Genomic DNA, 15,206 nt, shown 5'->3' with positions numbered 1-15,206 from the left:
AGGCGGCGGTGGCGGCGGCATAGCCTATCATTACGTTATTAAAGGGTCCTGCAGATTAGAATCACCAGGGCGGCATCAGAAGCAGGTGTCCCCACGGCACGCACGATAACACGCTGCCAGCCCCCGGTAAACTCTCAGGTGCCTGCTGAGGCAATCCGGGGAGAGGCCAGCTTGGAGCTCCTCGGCTTTGGTCTGGTCTGTGTGGGCTCGGGTTTTGGAGGGCCCCGAGCAGCGGGGCGCCTCTTCTTCCACCGACTGCCTAAACACAGACGCGCACTGGATGAGAACCAGAGACGGCAATCCCTTCCTGCACGCTGCCCCTGCGCTGCTGGCTGGGCTACAGCCGGCTAACACAAACACTGCTTTCACCTCATCCAGATAAAGCACATCAGTGATCACTGAGCGGAATCGTCTGCTTTCATGGTGCTGCCTGGTCTAGGTAGGCAGACTCACTTGGTGCTGCACTGTGCACATAATTCCCCATCACTGCTTGCTTGACAACACCGCCGAGAGCAGACGCACAATACACAGGAATTAGTGTCATAATATTTGTTTTCATGCGTCTAACAGCTTGATGACACCAGACAATATTTTTTAATCAGCTATTCTATGTCTTGTTTTTGATCTAGCAGCGTTTTATTTTGCTTGAAAGGAGCCAGCCACGTTGCGGCGGAGTGTAAGTGTCACCTGGATGTATGTCTCTGCGTTTGATATTAATTGTTTTTGTGATTGCTCCGTCAAATATCAGCGGAAATAAGCAAAGCTGCATTTGCAGGCTGATGAGATAAGGTTTCTGAATCACTGCTGAGCTCATCACTGACACACACGCGTGCACAGTCAGCCCCTCCTTTATTGATTTCATATACATTTCATGTAGCTCTTTTTGTTTTGTCATTTAATGCTCGTCCCTAATTAATCTGTTTTTATTTGGGGGAAACTGATTGTATTTCTCCATTTTTCTTCACGAAAACGCTCGTTCTGAATTAAAGGGAACACAGTTAAATGAGAAAAGACGTCTCATTTGCTTCTTTGCAGCAACGTATAGGCGTGCAAAAGATAAAAGAACGGCACAAACACACACACACACAATCTGCAAGGGATTATTTTTTGAATTTCATGTGGTCAAACGATATTTTCGGCACATTTCTTTCCTATTAACCGTCAGCAACCCTGGTCATATCATATATATATATATATATATATATTCTTTAATGTTGATGCTACAAAATAAGACAATTGGAGCATCCAATCTGCATTGCTTATTTGTGTCCAGTCTGGCTGCTGAGAGAAGAGACATAAAAAAATAAAAAATAAAAAAAGAGTAAAAAAGAAAACAGTCTGTGCTGCCAGCGAGGAATCCAGGTTCAGTCCCAGAGGACATCACACCTGTCAAGAAAAGCAGGATACAATAGCACCCTCCGTCCCAAAAATAAAATATATATATATATATATATATATATAAATAAAAATAAAAATAAAATAGATCTAAGGAAGTATTATCTAATATAATGAAAAATAGATCTAAGGACCTGACAAAGCAGATAAAGTGGGAAAACAGCCTTGGCTTTTATTCTTCCTTTGATAGGCCTCTGGTATTAAGTAAGCAAAAAAATAAAATAAATAAATAAAAAATAGGTTATGGAATCTTAAAAATAAAATAAAATAATGTAAGGTAAAATGTTATTCGGACCGAGTGTGACAGACCGGTGAGGAGCAGAGGAGTCAAACTGGTTGCAAACAGCCTGAGGAGGAACCCTATTTTCATTTTCTTTTTCTTTTTTTCTCTCTCTCTCTCCTTTTTTTTTTTTTTTTTTGTTCCACTGGGAGACCGCCCATATGTGCGTTTAATCCACATTTGCAAGCAACTCCTATCTTGCTCCTATTTCACCATCACTGTCCTGCTCCCAAACTGCCTTTTTCCTCCTCACATGCTTTTTCACTGCAGTCGTCCGCCCGGCTTCCTCCAAGCCTTCCTCTCTCCTTCCTCCCCCCCTCCTCCTCCCTCCTTCTCCTCCTCCTCCTCCTCCTCCTCCCTCCCTCCCTCCCTTTTCTCTCTCTCTCTCCTCCTCTCTCTCTCTCCCTCTCTCTTTTTTCCTCCTATTTATGAAAACGTCACTTCAAGTCCCTCCCTGTTTGAATCTCATTAGTTTCTTGTGTGTTTCTCCCTGTCAATAATCCTGAATCCAGACTCTCTCTATTTCCATCCCTCTCTATCTGTCAATCAGCGCCGCCTTTGAACTGAAAACCACTCCGACCAACTTCAACTCACTCAATCCGAGCGGCTCGGCTCCTTCTCCGGCTTCCTTTTTCTGCCAAGATTCCCTTCTTTTTTAGTTTTGTACCAACCGCCAGAGCTTTTGGAAAACGCCAGTGCAGACACCCCAAAAAACTTAAACTCGGACTTTCTAGATCACCGAGATCAAGGGTTTTTAAAAAACTTTGTGTTATTTTTTTGCCCCCCTACGAAAAAAAAAAAAGAAAATATTCTTTTTTTTTTTTTTTTTTTTTTTTTTTTTTTTGCTCGGGAAAAATGCCGCAGCTCAACGGCGGTGGAGGGGACGATCTGGGTGCAAACGATGAAATGATTTCCTTCAAAGACGAAGGGGAGCAGGAAGAGAAAATTTCGGAGAACTCCTCGGCAGAAAGGGATTTAGCAGATGTCAAATCTTCACTTGTAAACGAGTCGGAAACGAATCAAAACAGCTCGTCGGATTCAGAGGTAAGTTGCAGATTAAAAATCGGGGGCATCGATCGCCCCCCGACTCTGTGTTAAGTTAGTAGGGGCCTGCACATTTGTCACATTGTAGCGCTCGTAGACTTGGAAACTAAGTTAAGTATCGCCCTCGTCGCCCGCTGTGTTAACTTTAACGCAATCCTTGTGTTTCATTGCATTTCAAGGCGGAAAGACGGCCTCCGCCTAGGTCTGAAACTTTCAGAGACAAAACAAGAGAAAGTTTAGAGGAGGGTGAGTTTCTGCTTTATTGTTCCTCTCTTGTTTCTTTTTTTTTTCCTGTTCCTCGCATCATGACATTAAATGTGCCAGGCGCAGGGGGTGTCCCCCCCGCTTTATTCCTCAAATGCAATTTTTCAGGAGTAAAAAAGTTTTCACGGCCACTCTATTAAAAAAGTTTCTCCTTTTTTTTCCCCCACCACTCCCCCCCCCTCGCCATGTTAGCTGCGAAAAGGCAAGATGGAGGGCTGTTCAAGAGCCCACCGTACCCGGGCTATCCATTTATAATGATCCCCGATCTCACAAGCCCCTACCTTCCCAATGGATCACTTTCTCCGACAGCACGCACAGTAAGTTCATTTTATTTACAGCCGTATGTGCACACACACACACACACACTCCTCAAACACACACACACACACACACACTCTCTGTCACACACACACGCGCGCGCTACGGGTGGACACGGAGGCAGCCCGGACGTGTTGTCACCGTGAAAAATGCACCCGGTAAAAATGCAAAGCCAAGTTTTGCGACTCCCCGTGAAGTGTCCAGTGCGCTGGCACGCGCGTGTTTGTCATGGACACGAGCTAACAATGCTAACAGTGCTAGCAGTGAGAGGGGAAAAAAAGGGAACATTCCAGTTAAATGACAGGTCAAGTGCACGGCATTCTTTATTTTATTTTTTTTATTTGTTCATTTATTTATACGTAATTTTCTCCTTCAAAAAAAGTTTTAAACTAAACGCATGGCAACTATTTTAAAAAGACTAAATTGTATTATTGTTATTACGTTATTATTATGTTTTATTCCTCGTGTATTCCAGGCTAGAAGTGCATGATTTTCACCTACTGAATAATGCACTTGGCTCCTGTTTGCACAGCCTCATCAAAAATGCCCTTTTTACTAACGCAAGCTGCACGAGCGCTCAGACAGACCTGCACACTGGCTCCCTGACACACTGTAGGCAGTGTAAAGCCATGTAAAAGCACAGAAATAAAAATCAATATGCAAATGAGCCGTTCAGAGTGATTTGCATGTGTCAAAACTTGTAAAGAATGCAAGGGACTGAATGCATGCAGAAACCTGATTTTTTTTTCTAAAAATTAAATAATATTTCGTGTATATATATAATAAATATATTTATCTAAATATACATACATGTGCATATTTATGCCCCTTTTATTTTAAAGGTGCTGTTTATTGAATGGGAATATGGGACACTTGTGCATGGCTCTGCATGTGCACCGCCTTTGCTTCCAGCGAGGAGTCCATTGCACTCAACAAAAACACGTGCCAAGTGAACCCACATTTATAAATAAATTCATGTTATTTATTTAGACACAATCAGCCGTGCCATAATTATGCACTCTTACTCATTTGCTCAGCACCTCGCTGGTCCCACTGGGCAGTGGCAATCCTTAAGCAGCATAATTTTCTCAACCATGGGTGTTTTTTTTTTTTTTTGTTTTTTTTTTTCCCCTTTCCTCTCCCTATTTTAAACGGTTGCAATTACAAGTCTGTGCTTTAGGACCTGTCATCTCATTTTACAAGGTTAAGGCAAAGACCAGGCATTAGGAAATACGACCCCCTTTAGCACCCACACCCCCCCCCAATACCTCAGCTCTGCCTAGCGAAACTGATATTTGTTACCTCAATTTATTTTCTTCTTTTTTCGTGCACACCTTGAAAATAAATGCACGTCCGGCACATAATGCCTCCTTTTGTGGTTGACACAATTTCTGCTCTTGAGTTGATCGACCGTGGTTCCACATGAAATATCACATGAAATAATTTTTTTGCTGCTTACACAATTCTCTCCGTCTGTGCATCGTGTGTGTGTGAGTGTGTGAGTGTGAGTGTGTGTGGAGAACATTTTGCCTCATTCTTCCTCTGTTAGTCAGCCGGCCTTGTTAACTACTTCTTCTGGCTGGTATGTGGAACTAGTCACTCATTATTCTCATCAGCGCTGACACAAACGCACATTCACGCATGATTTGGACTGAAGCACTTCCTTGTTTCGGTGGCGGAGGAGGTCTGTAGCTGTGACTGTCACAGCGCTGTCTTGCGGAGCGCTCGCTTCATTGTGCTCGCGCGGGCGGCGCAGTCCGGGAAAAGCAGTAAAACCGTGTGGTGTGGCTCGAGGATGCTGCGGCGACACGGCTCTGACCTTTGCTCTCCCGTAACGCTGCTGAAATGTCATTTTTTTTAGACGCGCCTGAGAAAGGGAAGAGTCTTTTTTTAAATGGGTGCTCCCTGATTTGCTAGCTGTTGTGCGCCGGAAAAAGTCGCGAAATCCAGAAGCCCCCGCTGATTATCCAGGAGGTGCTTATTATCAGGCTATGAGACGACATTTATTACAGCCGAAGCCATTGATCTACCTGAACAGTAACTGTAGCTGAACATGGTTTTCGGCTTGCGGTGGTCTTCCTACTGTACCGCCTCGGCCCCCTCTGTCTGCGGCGCCCTGTGTGTCCAGCCATTAGAGCTTTGAAGTCAGCGGTCGCTGTAATATAAATCTATTAGACTTAAAGCCGGCATAAATAATTCACCTGGACATTGATTAGCTGTCTTGCACCCTAACATGTCACGTTAGGAGCTGAATATGCCTGCTAGTATTATTAGGAGGAGACTTTCTCTGTCTTGTCATGAAAGGCTTTGATTCTCGCTGCTTTTCCCTTCTTTCTTCTTCTTCTTCTTCTGTTCCTCCTGGGTATGGCTTTGCTGTGATATTATTTATAGGTGTGTGTGTTACACCTTTTTAAATTATTTCTTTTTTTTTGGTCATATTCTAAGGAAATTATTTAAAATCGTGCTTTATCTAAAAATACGTTTTAGGCTTTTTCAATCAGGTGCCACAGATCCTGATGTATCTGGACTATCTTACGCGTCATTTTTTTTTTTTTTTTTTTTTTTTTTTTTTTTTAGCTTGTGTTTGACGTAAGGGGAGAAAAAAAAAAAAAAAATCCCGCATGTGGCCGTTACCATAATTTGTCTGACCCCCGGGAGTCGTAACCAGTGAGAATTTGTTTTTCCTACCACCTAAGTCCAAGTAGGCTCACAATTTAGTATCATTTAGCAATTTGACATGAGACTGTGCCCGGGCTTTAAAAGCCTCTCCTCCTCTCCTCTCCCTGCCTCGTCTCCCTCCTCCCTTAAACCTCACACAAAGGCCTGCTGGATCACTGGGCGCAGGTTGAATCGGAGAAGTGGCCTGGCTAGTTCACCCTCCATCTCCTTACTCCCCTCCTCACCTCACCCCCCCCACCCCCCTCCTCTTCGCCCCTTTGCTCTCTCCATCTCCCTTCCTCTCCCCGTCCACCTTTTGTTTCCTGCCGATGCTAACACGGGGCTTGTGAAAGAAGGCGGCGGGTTAACTCCGGTGCTGTGGGCTAACATCACACCTCAACAGGTCTGGAGACGCAGAGGCTGTGGAGCGGAGGGATCGGGGCGGCCAGCAGCTCTCCTGCATCAGGGGGGTGAGGGTTGGTGAGGGTTGGGGGGGTGCGGGGGTGCTGCTGCTGCTGCTGCAGGGCCGTAAATCCACTGGCTTTATTTACTGCCTCTCGGACTTATGAATGTTAAGATATTTGACGCCACCCCTGGCCCCATAATTCTGCAGGCCCGGAGACTTTTGGCGGAGGTTTTGAGTTTCGTCGTACAATTACGAGCGTATTTTTAAAAAAAAAAAAAAAAAAGAAGAAGGTGGAGGTGGTTGGGGCAAACTTGGGGGATGAAAATGCCACACTGAGCATCCACAACAACAACAACAACAACAGCAACACCGACACCGTTATGATTCTGCTGGAAAGGCTTTGTGTGGTTGAAACAATAGCTTTTCTCCCCCTTTTCCTCCCTCTTTGTTGCAGTTGTCTTGTCGGGGCCGCTCACCTTCCGGAATAAATAAATAAGTGAATAAATCCCCCCACTGATGTGGGCCGTCTCATTCCTTTATCATTTTTATTTTAGGGGCGGATTTTCTGCTCAGATTATTGTAATGAACGTGCGCGGCGGCCTCGTCTCTTGTAAATGGCGTTAGACGGTATCTTTCCTGAACGTGGCGGCGGCATAAGCATGACAATGGTATATCATATGGATTATGTGTGTTGGGTTTGCAGTGAATGGATTTTTTTTTCCCTGGCTGCGACAAGAGGAAAGATAGTTTAATGCGGATTTAAGGGAGTCGGGGCCCACACCTTATCAAATTGGCTTTACATGTTAATGGGGCCTAATTGGCGTCCGCGGGGGGTTTCGTGGCACGACGTGGCCGCGTTTTGTGCCTCAAGCTGCAAAATGCACTCTGAATTTAGTTGGAAGGTTGCGCTCCTTTTGTCTTGCAAATCACTTTTGTTTACAAAGTATGGCGGAAGCGCTCTCCCTCTTCCTCCTCTCCCTCCCTCCCTCCTCTCCTCACCCTCTATCTGCGCCGGTTCTCTCATCCTATGCTAGGAGAGAGAGGAAAGAAAAGGTCCTTATTTTTCTTCGACTCAATAAACACTCATAAAAAAAAAAGTACAATCTGCTTTGGATTTGAGGAGTTAAGTTACAGAAAAAAAAGGAGGAGGAGGAGGAGGGGAGTGGGGGGGGGGCTGGGAAGCAAAGTTTGGCACCATTAAACTAAAATTGGGGTCTGCTAGACATTAGCGGTGCACAGCACATTCTCAGAGCTTAATTAGTCCGAACTGTAATTGTTCATGGTCTGCCAATAGGAGTAATGCTCAGGAAAAGTGGAGTTGCACTAAATCGGCCCAGGGTTTTTAAAACAATAAATCACTCGCATATTTGTGCCGTGATTCAGATGGAGGCTCGACCTCTCCCATCTCGACATGTGGTAAATTGTAAAGTCAATGAATCGCAGATGTAGGGGTGGGTGGTGGGGGTGGGCGGGGGGATGTGTGTGTGTGTGTGTGTTGGGGGGGGGGGAGCTGGTGAGGACTCAGAAAGAGACTAAGCGGGAGTACAGTAAGGTTTTGTTAGTGCCTGGTGAATGAATGGAAAGGATTTGTGCAGTAAATATTTACCGAGGAGATATAGTGATATATATATTTTATTTTTTCCTTCTTTAGCTATCGGGGCTTAATTGTCTAATGCTGCTGCTGATGCTGATGATGATGATGTTGGCAGGCTGAGCTGCGCGAGAGCTTACGCGCTCGTCGATCTGTCACTCTGCTTGAAACACCACAGAGGCAGAAAAGGAAGGAGGGGGGGAAAAAAAAGAGAAATCAAGTCAGTTTTGCGGGGTGTGTTTCTAATCAGATTTTAAACTAGTGCGAAGGGACTCGTGGTTCCCTGGTGGCGGTGTGAGCTGGGTTTGGGTGTAGCAGCTGCAGTCAAGTCTGGTTTGGAGCTCAACCTTTTCTCTTTTTTTTTCTCTTTTTTTTTTCTCCCTCAATTAAATCATCGACTTCATTGTCTTTAACGTAATAACGGCTAATCTGAGGCCTAATTTGGACTTCAATGTAACAGATTATGCCTGTTGCTCATTAAGCACAGCCTGGAGATGTGTTTTATTTATTTAATTTATTTATTTTTTTCCCACCCACAAAATAAATAAATTATTCTCAAAATGAATTAATCAATTTTCACCTCCTGTATTATTCCCTGTTTCTGTCAGTGAGCCACCACTCTCTGCTTTTCTGTGTCAGAGCAAAAAAGGGGAGGAAAAAAAAAAAGGCATTAGTTAAGCAGCTGTGCACTGGGGTCCCTCTCACCCCAGCCTGCCCCCCCCAACCACCCCCACTACCCCACTGTAACCCCCTTCCTCTCCCGGTTCAACCCACCTCCTCCCTTTTCTCCAGCGCATTTCTATAGAGCTAAACACAAAGATAGTACTGTACATCTGGAATGCAACTTGTGTCATCTGTTAAATATAGGCTAGCTTCAGCTGGCCCAAGAGGCTTGGGGCTCCCTTAAACATGGGAATGAAATTATTCTATACGTGTGTGTGTGTGCGTAGTAATAGTAGTAGTAGTAGGCACTAATTAATTATCTGTCCGTATACAGACGATGTTGCCTTCTATTTTACTGCTTATCTTGTAGAGATAGCTGGAAAGTTCCTCTTATAAATATCAAAAGCGGTGCAGAAATGGGCTCAGTTGGTTGGTATTAATTTGACCGCCTTCTTCCCATTCTTCTGAAAGTCTCTGCAGTTTGGAATCATTTTACCGTCACAAGATGCTCAGACGCAGGTGTCGTTCGTTGGCTGCCGCCAGAAGCTCGGCCGGGGTCAACTTTGGGTGGAAATGTTTCAGCTAAAATGGCGATAATGTAATTTTTTATTTTTATTGGCTGCTGCATCCAACTTAAAAAAAAAAAAAAAAAGATAAGGTTAAAATGATTATTGATCGCATCTTTTAGATCCGAAGGTTATAGGCAGCGTTAGGATTAGCCAGTTTCAAGACATGATTACCTTTTTTTTTTTTCTTCTTCTTCTTCTTCTCAGAAAGTGATTATTAGAAAATGCTGAAAACGGTTTATTTTATTTTATCTTACAGCTGTGCAGAGGTGCATCTAACCACATCTCTGCCACATTTTTAATTGAAGAGAAAGAATTGTTTGAGCTGTTTGAGAAAATACGTTGCGTGGCGTTCCTCTCCTCGCCTGGACGTGCACATTTTCTGTAAGTTCATTCATGATGGGAGCCGAGTGCTCCGGTAGTAGCCAAATGAGTTCCCACCCCTGGTAGTAGTGTAGTGTAGGAGTGGGAGGGGGGCAGAGAAAAGCGGGAAATGTGTCGTAGGCCTCTGCGTGTGTGTGAGTGAAGTGGGAGGTGGTGGGGTGGGGGGGTCAGCGGTGGCGTGGTGGTGGTGGCAGTAGGGGGGGGGGCCCGCGGGTCGGACGCACAAAAGCCGCCTGAATGGAGCGCATAATTGCTGTTAATGCCGGGGCAATGAGAGCAGCGACAGTTCCTGGTTAGATGTCCAAACAATAGTGGCCCTGGGCTTCGCATTTATCTTCCTGTTTAAGAAAAAAAAAAAAAAAAAACAGCAAGCTCAGAGTTATTTAGTGTGCGAGCGTGCGATTCGAGCCTCTGAATAAACCTCGTCGTCACCAATAATAAAAATAAATAATTATCTTTACAAGCTGTGGGAGAAAGGTGGTGGTGGGGGCTGTGACGCCGGAGGAATTCTCGTGGTGCCGACCTTCTGTTTGGATTGTGGAGTGTGTTTGGGAAGGGTCAAAGTGCACCGGCGCTGACATGCTTTTCCTCGAGAAAGGAGCGCCCCCCCCTCCCCTCCAGTCTTTCTCTTTTTTTTTTTTTACAACTGATAAGGAGTGCTTGAGTCTCCGTTGGAGTTTATTTATTTATTTTTTGTGTGTGTGCATGTAGGGAGGAGGTGCCACACTGCCATCGCAGCCCTTAATGATCACGTAGGGCTAGATAATGACTAGCCCTGCCAGTGTGCAGTGAACACCTGTGGTACACCAGCCTTTTATGGATGTGGTAGAATGCGCTGGAACGTACCACAGAAGAAGAAGAAGAAGAAGAATCTCATTCATGCTAGTTTTTCACATCAGCAATCAGATAGTGGTGTGTGTGTGGGGAGGGAATCGTATCTGGCACCGCCCTCACCTGCGACTGCGAGCTTTGTTTTGCACACAAACAGGATGTTATGTTGGGCCTATATCCCCCCCTATGCTCTGTTTTAATTTTCACGTTGTAAAAATGCACTCGGGGGCCGACCTTTTTTTTTTTTTCTTATTTTTTTTTTCTTCAGCTGTGATATAAAAATGCAGATGGCGTTTTACAGCGGCCTTGTTTTTGCATTCGGTTTGTTTCAAATACGGTCAGGGGAATTTCAGTATGCTGGTAATCTGTTCAGAATGACTCAGATGGGAAGGAGGGACCCGCATGTGTGTGTGCGCGAATGTGTGTCTGAGCTAAACACATAATGGAGGAGTTTAAGGTGATAAAACTCCAGTCGATGTATGTTTAATCTACTAATTAAACTTTTAATTGTGGCGGGATAAGCCCCGAGGAGCGTGCGCGATTATGTGTTTTGGAAGCGGAGCGAGCCCCGCTAATGAGGTGATCATCTGCTTGTTTGTCGTTTCTTTTTCTTTTTTTTTTTAAAAAAAAAAAGGTGGCGGATTCATAACTGCCTGCGAAAGGTGAGGGGAGGTTTTAGAGCGCAAGCTAGGAATAAATTCATCTACTAATCTGGGGATTATGGTGGGATTTGAGGAAATAAATAAATAAAAATTGTTGGCAAGATTACTTAAAAATGCACAAGGCTAATAAAATGTAACCCCTCTTACCCTGGGACGGCTTTAGATTCTTCTTTTTTTTTTTTCCTTTTTTTTTTCCTAGCCGATGAACCAATTCCAGTGGAAAACAGATTAAGAGTAAATTCCCATGTTAGCTCTTTAACCAGCTGTTAGAGACCTATTTGCGCACAATAATAATACGCCTCTGACAAAGAGACAGCTGTCAACTTGTGTACGGCACTAGATAACATTTCATGTGAACAGCTTGTCACATCCACACATGGCCCAGTGCGTGTTGCCAACCATTGTGCAGGTGATTGTGGTTAGTGTTAAATACAGCCTCGCGCATTAATGATTAGTAATGCAATTTTTTGAAGTTATTTCTAGAATCTATTCACATATTTAGCAGATTTAGTTCCTTTCAAATAAACCAAAATGCGTTTGAACGGATAACAAACAGAAACTCTTATGCATGGGCATTGTTTGAGATTTTTTAAATACTACTAATAATAAAAGTACTAATAAATCAGTTCCCCCTTCCTCTCCACCTCCCTGCTGTTCCCTGTATTATGCATTCATCCCTCTCCAGCGAGAGGCCAGTGTGTCAGCAGTGTTCAGGGTCAAATCCAAAAGTGAACAAATTGACTAGTGGAAGTGAATCGTCAATTGTCTGCCTCCCTTCGAGGGGTCAGAGTGAATGGGGCGTCTTGTTTGGACGACCGTCCCGTGGTGAGACGAGTGGCCTCCGCTGTCCGGCCAGAGGGGACGGACGGACGGGTGGGCAGCAGGGACACGGTGCAACCTAGTTGCACTGACTGACGTTACTCTCCAACCTGCAGCTCTGACGGTAACAGTTACGACCTAAAATAAAGCCAAGGTGCACATGTTCTTTTACTTCCATTTACAAACTTTGGCACGGCATCGCTCGAGGATGATTATTCCACATCCTGATTTTTCCTAATGATCGATCTTGACCTAACGTGGGACACAAGTGTTATTCCAGCGGATTCCCCCGTGGCCGTTCCCTCTCTAACTTTCTTATTTGGTTTGGAAACTACTTAAGTGGAACGAGGCTGGTCCAAAACAAAGTTTTCTTTGGTAGATAAACCAGGAAGGGGAGATTGGCATGTAGCTTTTTGGACGTCTCAAGGATGTTCCATGACCGTTTGCAGGAAAATTCATCGCGCCTCCCGGTGAACGAATGTCTCGACGTCTCGGGAACACACGCTTTTGTAAAAAAAAAAAAATAAAACAAAACAAACAAAACATTCTGGTAGCAGTGTCTGAAGGTTCAGGCGAGATTTTTTTTTTTGGTTGCACAGATTCTCCATAGGTCACCGTGTTCTCAGTCACAGTCTTGAACTTGACTTATGGTAACCACCTTAACGTGATATGATTGCTCGGTAGAGGTAAAACAGTTAAGGCGAATTCTCAGACGGAAAGATATTTAATTTTACTATCTCTTGGCATGCGGAGCCAAAGGTTGACTCGAGATATTTACCATGAACCTGAAACCTGCTGTTCTGTTATAATGAAAGTTAAGATTAGAGACTGGCATCGCTTGGCCGGGGTGGCCTTTGTGTCATGTGACGCACGTCAGAGTGCACTTTAGAACCCGGGAGGCATTTTTATCTCCTCTTTACGGCCCCATCTATCTTTATTGGCTGCCATCTTTGCATATTTGGAATATCAATAAAGATAAATTTTCAGCTTTGTCATAGATGGCGTCGGGGTGTGTGTGTGTGTGTGTGTGTGTACAGTTTCTGGATGAATCCTCTTGTGACGTAACGGTTCCAGCTAACCTGTGGGAGGGTCATCTTGGACTGTGGCCGTCGGCGGTCAAGTAGCCGGTGCGGGGCCTCGGGGAGCGTTTCTCACGGGTGGACCCGGTTTTGCGTGTTTACAAAAGCCCTTTGTCTGTTGTGGATGACCCTTGCTGCTGCTGTAAGGCCCGTATCTGTCTCTGCTCAGGCAGGCAGGCAGGCAGGCCTGCAGTGGGGATGCAGCAGCTGGCCGGGGCCCAGGCACAGGAATGCAGTGTGCGCTGTTTAAACAGTGGCTCGTCTCAGCGCGGGCCTGGAAGGACTGGAGGGAAGGAAGTTGCTGCATGTTTACATAGCTGAATTGTCCGTTGGGCCCCCCCAGTGTCTAATGCACTTCTGTTCAAACATTCACAAGTGCGGAGATGACCCCCACTGATGCCGGTGTTCACAGCTCTGCCTCACGCCCCCCGCCTCTCTCCCCCCGTCTGAACGCGCGTGCGAACAATGGGGACTCGGAGCCGCTGCCTTCCTCCCGACCGCGGCTGTTTGCCGCGTTAAACCCGCGGGCTCGGGCAGCGCACGAAAAGCATTACTAGCCTCCATTTATCACACTGAGACATAAGGGAAGGGCACCGAGGAAAAAGAAAAAAAAAAAAAGGTGCACAGACAGATGAAGAGATAGGAGGCACCTCATTGCTCTCGCCGAGGTCCTGTCCAACAAGGAGCCAGACATTGACATACGGCGGAGTCGTCAAACTAATTGTTGTTTGAATTACCTGTTATGATCCGATGACAAATCTCTCACACTCTTGCCACCAGAGCGGAAAATGTATCTGGGGATTGGCATGATCTTTGTGAGTGTGTAAACCTGGCTTCAACAAGATGGATAAATGCAATTATTGGACAGACCTGGAGAGGAGAAAATCCATTTAAAGCCCGTAAAGCTAAGCAGGGGCCGTGGTTAATTCATTTGGCCAATTTACGGGTGATGTACGAGTGTCAGGGCACATTAGTCAGGCGGGGGAAGAGGTGAGCGTGTGTTGCCTCAGTGGGTTGAGTGCGCGTGTGTGTGTTTTTGGAGGGGTTTGTGTGTGTGTGTGTGAAGATGCTTTTTTGGTTGCAGAGCGGTCTCCTTGAGACTCAGCGGAAAGAGAACCCAATGGAGCCTGGACTAGGAAATGACAAAAAGATGCACTGAGTGCACCGAGTGGGAGGGAAGCAGGATTGCTTTGCAAATGAGGTGGGGAAAACGTGGCTGTGGTCTGCCGGGCAGCAGAGTGAGTACCTGTGAGCTTTGCCACACCGGGAGCTCAATCAAGTCCTGTCTGCGCTCCCTTACTCCCCCCTCCCCCCTCCCCCTCACACCCCGCAAGTTAAACGACTGTTTTTTTGGATACAGCAGGTGTAGGCACTATTTCTGATCCTGGTGTCGCCTCATCGAGCGGGGCCTTCTCTGCATAAAAAAAAATAATAAAGTTTAATCACCGTGGATGTGGATAAACTCCGTCCGACATCAGAAATCAGCCTCCTCTGCGTGTTATTCTGGAGGGTCTTCGGTTTCTAAATGTTTCTCTTTTTGTTGGCCGTCCGCACGTCTTTCTGTTTATCAACTCGCGTGATGCATTGACGCTCGACGGCTTTACTCTGCTTAGTCTGTTACACGGCTATTGTCTTGGTGGAGCAAAAACCACTCGACTGTTACACAAGCTGAGTGGTATGCAAAAACAGTGGTTAGAGCAGCGCCGGGCGGGTGAGAGGCGTTGAGGGAAGCTTTGGTTTACAGCTTCAAGCCGCAGCCTGAATCAGGGGAGGGTTTTACCATCAGACGGGGAGACATGAGAGGACTGAGGCCCTCTCTTACTACGATGCTATGGTTTTTAAGTGGCTGGGATCATCTTAAGTGCCTCCCGGTTTAGGAGATATGGATTGCCAGTGCGCGCGCCGCATGTTTGTCGGAGAAAGTGTGGCGTTCGCCCGCGTCACCTGACTGCGAGGCAGCCGTCCCCTGGAAACCAGAGTCGGTGTGAATGCCGGGGCTTGTCAGGGACAGGTGCCGGCGCTGCCTCCCATGCCTGCCATACGGCAGCTGGGGGGAAAGACTGCGAGGCCCACAGTTAAGCGTGGGCCATCGGGAGACAGCATCAGCTAGAATTCCCCGGTAGTGGTGGGGGGGAGGGGGGGGGGTGGAATGGGCAGGCCTCCCGCGGCTTAAGGTTGAAACACGCTGTATGCGCCTGTGCATGCACCATGTGCAGACGCTCGGTATACCGAGCATACTTTCTTCT

General features: G+C 45.9%; 1 protein-coding gene across 32 annotated transcripts in view; it reads left to right on the top strand.

The window, feature by feature from the left end:
- The first annotated feature begins 2,058 nt into the window (after nt 1-2,058).
- tcf7l2 (transcription factor 7 like 2) overlaps nt 2,059-15,206 on the top strand; it is a 96,255-nt gene continuing 83,107 nt past the window's right edge. For 6 of the 32 annotated variants that reach the window (XM_047609362.1, XM_047609367.1, XM_047609354.1 and 3 more), the window contains exons 1-3: nt 2,060-2,719; nt 2,899-2,965; nt 3,176-3,300. In XM_047609362.1, the coding sequence (XP_047465318.1) occupies nt 2,531-2,719; nt 2,899-2,965; nt 3,176-3,300 (381 nt within the window). In that variant the 5' untranslated portion in view covers nt 2,060-2,530. Of the gene's footprint in view, nt 2,720-2,898; nt 2,966-3,175; nt 3,301-15,206 lie in introns of all 32 variants that reach the window. The other 26 variants (XM_047609352.1, XM_047609345.1, XM_047609343.1 and 23 more) reach the window with 9 other exon arrangements.

Source organism: Mugil cephalus, chromosome 16, assembly GCF_022458985.1.
Source record: "Mugil cephalus isolate CIBA_MC_2020 chromosome 16, CIBA_Mcephalus_1.1, whole genome shotgun sequence".
In the NCBI taxonomy this organism is placed as follows: Eukaryota; Metazoa; Chordata; class Actinopteri; order Mugiliformes; family Mugilidae; genus Mugil; species Mugil cephalus.
Note: the sequence above shows the minus strand (reverse complement) of the source record. Positions and strands in the feature narration are given on the sequence as shown.